This window comes from Plodia interpunctella, chromosome 13, assembly GCF_027563975.2.
Source record: "Plodia interpunctella isolate USDA-ARS_2022_Savannah chromosome 13, ilPloInte3.2, whole genome shotgun sequence".
In the NCBI taxonomy this organism is placed as follows: Eukaryota; Metazoa; Arthropoda; class Insecta; order Lepidoptera; family Pyralidae; genus Plodia; species Plodia interpunctella.
In genome coordinates this window covers 5,808,970-5,814,969 of record NC_071306.1, presented here as the reverse complement: position 1 = coordinate 5,814,969, position 6,000 = coordinate 5,808,970, and the positions used below count along the sequence as shown (strand labels likewise).

At 37.9% G+C, this 6,000-nt stretch overlaps 2 protein-coding genes across 5 annotated transcripts in view; one reads left to right on the top strand and one right to left on the bottom strand.

The window, feature by feature from the left end:
• Positions 1-208: 208 nt before the first annotated feature.
• LOC128674581 (kallikrein-4-like) lies at positions 209-5,338 on the bottom strand. 3 transcript variants are annotated; one of them, XM_053753239.1, is made up of 5 exons: positions 5,267-5,338; positions 3,691-3,907; positions 2,225-2,331; positions 1,546-1,727; positions 209-796 (listed from the first exon to the last, which is right to left on the bottom strand). In XM_053753239.1, exons 2-5 carry the CDS (start codon positions 3,870-3,872, stop codon positions 647-649), a joined length of 621 nt encoding a protein of 206 aa, XP_053609214.1. In that variant the 5' UTR covers positions 3,873-3,907; positions 5,267-5,338; the 3' UTR covers positions 209-646. The 3 variants fall into 3 exon arrangements, with proteins under 3 accessions (XP_053609214.1, XP_053609213.1, XP_053609212.1); XM_053753238.1 differs by lacking the exon at positions 5,267-5,338 and adding an exon at positions 4,505-4,948; XM_053753237.2 differs by lacking the exon at positions 5,267-5,338 and adding an exon at positions 4,204-4,474.
• The window catches only part of Eip63F-1 (Ecdysone-induced protein 63F 1), a 23,412-nt gene continuing 22,488 nt past the window's right edge, over positions 5,077-6,000 (top strand). The window contains exon 1 of one of the 2 annotated variants that reach the window (XM_053753245.2): positions 5,077-5,258. In XM_053753245.2, coding sequence (XP_053609220.1) covers positions 5,157-5,258 — 102 coding nt within the window. In that variant the 5' untranslated portion in view covers positions 5,077-5,156. Of the gene's footprint in view, positions 5,259-5,415; positions 5,752-6,000 lie in introns of those variants that run through there. The other variant, XM_053753247.2, reaches the window with a different exon arrangement.

The following is a 6,000-nucleotide window of genomic DNA, read 5'->3' as shown; positions in this document are numbered from 1 at the left end:
AGAGAACGGGAGATTTGTTGACAAACTAAGTTGCGATGAAACCAGACAAATATTTATGTGCGTAGTGCGAGTTTTCAATTCAGCTTTTTCTGCTCTTTGGCGCTTGTATCAAATTAAATAGACTTAACAAATCATTTCACAATACCACTATGATTAGTTGACTGCGAAAAGGTAATGTAACGAATTGAAAACACGTAATAAGCCCAAGTTATTTATGAACATAATATTTAATACTTTTGTTTGACATTGGATGTTTAAAATGTTAAGCATAGTTAATGGTAGTAGTTCTGACTACACGGTGTTCGCACCCTTGTCGGTTCGCTTCACAGTATAATAGTAGTCATCATGTTTCGAAGCTTGATACATTTTTCTGCAAAACTTCTTAGTTTATAAGATGCTTATGATGTTTAGAAAAAATGTTGTTGATTAAAGGGTGATATGGTCCATTTTAGTCTTTTATTTAGTAGGCTACAAACCAAGGTTTTAAACATATACCGCTAGTGTAAGAAATGTAAACGATTCACTATCTTTGCACACTAAAATTTGTTTTATACCTAATTCAGAAATCACTGCAAAACAATAAATTGATTTAATTCAATAAAAAGTCAAACGGGGTATGTGTGGTATGGCGATTAATTTTATAATATCAGTGTAGATTGGTAATGTTCCGTATCCACTGCAAGTGAGCCCCTGTACTGACGTAGACACCGGGTGCTCCGGCCAATCCGCAGTCGACGCCGTAACTACTCAGCCCTTGCAGTTTCCCATCGCAAATTAAAGGTCCTCCTGAATCACCCTGCAATTTTTGTCAATTTTTTTATTGTTTTGTTGATATGCAAGTAGATATGCGAGGAAATGTATATTAAATTTCGTCAAGTTTTTCTGCTTCATAATTGTAGGTAAGTGTTTCTCTTATACTACAATAAACATTTATTATCAACTTGTCGAGTACTAAAATTTTCGTAAATTCCTTACAGTTGGCGGGATCACGCATGGAAGCTAGTTGACTCCATTAACGTAAAACAGGATATTCACATTAAACTCCCACACCGAATGCTACCGGCTTCCAGTTACTTTCTGCTGAGTCAAAAGAATGGGACTGGTGACAATGGTGAGTTTATCTTCTATTATCTCTACTAATAGTATAAAGTTTGTTTTTTATTCATACGCGAAAAATATACTATTTACTTTGACTCCAATGAAAGGCATAACTGATAGAAGGTAATGGCACTTAGGTATGTATTTTTTATTTTTTGGAGGCTGGTCTGTAAAATCCGCTGCATGACTTCATAGGTATCCAAGCTGTTCTGGGTTCCATTCGGAGCTGTGACGCCCCTAAGTTTAGGGTTCACATGTAATAATCGTTACAATTTGACGCTATGATTTTAAAACCGGTCGCTTGCCTGACGTCAAACCTCTTTGGGAACGTTATTGCTGCCTATTAGCTGTTAAGGCTATGAGTCCCCTAGTCGCCTCGTACGACATCCACGGGAGGATTTGGAGTGGTCCTATTCTAGGGTGGGACCACACGACACACATCCTTACCTGACAACCATCAGATTTCCCCCCGAAGGCGCATATCATTCCGCTGTCATGGCTAGGAGCGACGTACGGCCCCAGCAGTGTCGCGCACCGGTCTAACGACATTATCCCCACGTTGGCAGCCACCAGCGTGTCCGAAATTTGTTTGTCGTCTCTATAGCCGTAGCCATAAATCGAGCATTCACCTGAAATTGCAGCTGATGTATACTGAACGTTTGCACGAACCTGACCTTTGCGACAAGGTTGGTCTGGTCATGGTCACACTGTGCGTAAATGAAGAACCTGTGCCTAATTTATTTATCTTCGTATTGTACTTCGTATCTTACATGGTACTTATTTAGATAGTACATATGCATACATAGATCTTTAAAAGATATTTATAGCTTTAGAGTACATATCTATGTAATAATTTTTAATTAGAACAAATTATTATGTAATACGAGTGTATAATTAAATATATTTTATTTGTCTTTTCTACCTAGGCATCTTATAGACCTACTTATTAAATAGTTCACAAAATATTAGGGTAGTTCACAATCTCAAATATTTATTTTCCTACGCAAACATCTAATCAAGCCGGGAATAAACTTCTTCGCGGACTTCTCAAACTAAAATTAATTAACTCGTTTATATTTGAGCCTAGGCCAATATCTATTTCGATTTACTGTTACGCATCGATCACCTGTAATGCCGAAGCTAGATGTGGGGAGGATCGCGTCGTTAATCCAGCTAACATCAGAAAAATTTAGGTCAATCCGTAATATGGATATGTCATGAGCGTTGGATACTCTGAAATTAAGCACACCGTTATTTATCAGGCATTGATTTAGTTAGATAACAGTTTTATGAGGTTCTTAATTGTTGTTGAGGACTATAAACTACCATTCTAACTCTGATATAAACAATCATCTCAGATTGCTGAAAATCACAATTAATTGCAGAATAATTTTATTGAGTAAGGTAAACAATCGTACACTTGCAATACTATGGAATGTATTGCAAGTTTACGATAAATATAAGGTTAAGTAAGTATAAGTTAGGTATATTTCGTCTCAGATATTTTCGGAAGACCACAGATGTTGAATCTATTCCATGTCGATGATAAATTGTACCCAAGAGCGGAAAGCCCAAATAAGACCACATTTTTATTGTCATTGGCAACTGTCCAGTATGCAAAGTATTTGAATATCGCATGAAAAACAGTGTTTTTCGTTAATTTTAGCCTTGGTGACTGATGGAATTACAGCGAATATTCATTATTAGAATTTTCCTAACATTTAGGAGGAATTTTCCTAATAACAATTGTGTAATATGAAATAAATAATAAAAAATAAATATATTAGGACAAATCACACAATAATAGTAAGTAATAGAGGTACGAATACTTACTGTATTTACTTAGTTATATTCAAGCTTTTAATAATATTGAATAAAATTCGGATAATCTGCATGGTAAATTCGGTATAACAGACAAATATTTTATGCACAACGATGTTTTTTCTAAATAATGTTAATTGTTATTAGGCCGCCTTTATACTATTCGAGTTACGTAAGCGATTTTTCTCCGGAACGATATTATTTTCCTGAACAGTCAACTTGTCCAAATGGTTTTGTACGTGTACCTAAATTCTTCGTAAGTTACTTATTATTTATACTAATTTTGGATTATTATATAAAACGTACAAGTGTAATGGCGGCCTTATATGATTTTCTTTCTTTTTTTTGATATCGGTTTTTCTTATCTGCTGCATTAAAGATTGCAGAGGAGCTGAGATCATTTGAATATTCTCTTCACGTAGTGCAAGTCCAACGTCGTCTCATTACGCTTGGAATTTTGCGACGGACAGTAAAAACCTAATTTCAATATCTAACAATGATTCTATAACATTAAGTTTGTCTAAGTATCTACATTTTGAAATGGTTCTTACATTATTTAATCATGTGCGTGTTTATATTTACCTGCTCGTAGTTGAAGAATTACTACCTCATAAGGCAAAGTATATGCTCCAAATCACCTTACCAGGTAAGTCAGTAATCAGCACACTACCATTGCACATGTGACGACCAGAAATATATGCCCGAAATACAAAAATGTCCCCCTAATGAGAGGAGCACTTCTTTTCTCATTTGTAAATTATCATGTCTTACTTATCGTACTGAGGATGTGTAATAATGTCCAGCACCTGAGCTTGCGGGTATGAGTCATCTGGAACTAGGCAGTAGTTGTTCAAACTCAGGGAATACTGCGCAGTATGGTCGTGGACGCAGTGGGCCGCCGTCAAAGCGAAGTGGGGGGAAATTATGGTTGATCCACATATTTGTTCCAGCATCGAATTCCGTAATGATGTGATGTATTGGTATGAACCTGTCAATAAAAAATCTATGACTCTCTTTTTGTCGATATGTGTTTGACTCGCTGACAGTTGAAGATACGCTGTCAATTCGTCTCGAGTTGTATCAGTTGATGTCTACAGCAAATCAACCTGCTCTATTACCGTCGCATTGAGGTCCATGCATTGTAACTTGACATGTGGTTGATTGTACCTATTTAGCTCTTCAATTGGAAAACACTATATATAAGTATTATTAATGGAAAAGGAGTTAATTAATTTAAGTTATTTTAATTTCATGGTTAAATGAAATTGTATTAGGTGTATTTACCACAAGGAACATCGTATCCTCCGACCACACGTTTCATCCTTGCACATTCCGCCACTGACCAAGTGAAACCAATGCAAGTAATAATTACTACTATGAATGTTTTACCGGACATTCTTACACGATAATTATCAGTGAGACACTGAAAGTTGATAATTTTTCTTTATATTCGTAACATTATATGTTGATTGTCGTGACGATGTCTCTACAAAATGTAAATTTGCACAACTGTCGTTGGGGCTATGTTGTTATGTTGACTGGTATACTGGTATATCCAATAAAAACCTATTTAGATACTACTTACCTCTTATTAGTGATTCGGCATACACAACTACGTATACGCAAATAGCAATGCACATAGCCGATTAAACGTAAATGAAGTTAATACATAATTATCATGATGTATTTATATAAGTTTGAGGCTTGCGAAGCGTCATTACAAAATCGATACAAAATATTTAAATCTTGAATAGGTACTTCAAACTGGTATTTGGATTAAAACTTTGTTATACAGTCATTTATATTATATAGACTTGACCGCATTTAAATCATAGAACTATCTGAATATTATTTTTTACAGTATGGAGTACAATAGTGCCTACTTGAGTATATTGATAGATTTTCTTCTGAAATTATTAGTTCACGGCCATTCAAAGTTACGAGCAAAGCTAATTAATAACGATTTGATTATACTTCGCTGACAGATTCTGTTGTCAACATTGTATGTCGCATTACACGGTATGTTAAGACTACTGCGTGCAAATAGTTTTACTAATAAGCGCACTTGACGTGTGCTCGAAATAGCATTTCTATAATTATTTAGTGTTATTGTTGTGGGTTGCATGTGATGCCAGAACGTAGCGACAACAGACAGGTGGGAGCAGCGGGCAGCTTCAGGGTTTATGTAACGCGAGGGCGCGAACGCTGCGTCGCGGCAGTGTCCCGCACAGCGCGCCATGGACCGCGCGAGCGGTAGCCCGCCCGCCAGCCCCACTAGCACGACTCCCGCCACTACCGGCTTCGGCGCCTTCTGCAGCGCCATTTCTGACACGATCTCGGTATGTACCTCCGCTCCACTGACGCCCACGTCTTCAGCGCTCCACTCATCGACCAAAACAAACTTTGGCGCGGAACGACGCTCTCGATAAATTCCCTAGTAGTTACCGTAGTTCATAGTGTCGCGCCGCCAGCTATTTCTAGGCGCACGTGGCCCTCGAGGTCGGCGAGGCCTTCACGACTCCCGAAAGTTGCTTTCGGTAGGTTACGTGGAATCAGAATAAAAGTCATGGAGTATAAAAAATATAAACAAGTTTATTATTAGAGTGCTCGTTGAGGCCGGGTCGCACGGTCGTGATTTGTCCGATGGCTGTGATCTACCGAAATACTCGCGCATTAAACGTTAGGAAGCGCGAGACTCGGCGTGCGAAGGCTGGCGACACGGCACTCGCGCCTCGCAAGCCACCACGACCACCACAACAGCGGCCATCAGCTCGCGCCGACATCCCATCTCCGCGCGACAAGTGTTTTCTCCGCACGTTTCATCTGTCATAGGTACATACAATTAAATATTTCACATTTCAAATATTTCACGTCTAACAACTGACAAGTTGAGCAAGGCACACGTGGGTGGATACAAATGACAAATGCTATTGTAATGTTATTGGGAATTTTTGTGTTTGTTTTGTGATCATTTAGAACTTTTTGCAGAGAAATGAAATCACCCTCGTGTTCTTGTGATTGATTGCTTGACCTTCGATAGACTTCGACCTTGTCACTTAGTTATTTAAAAAGATGCATTTA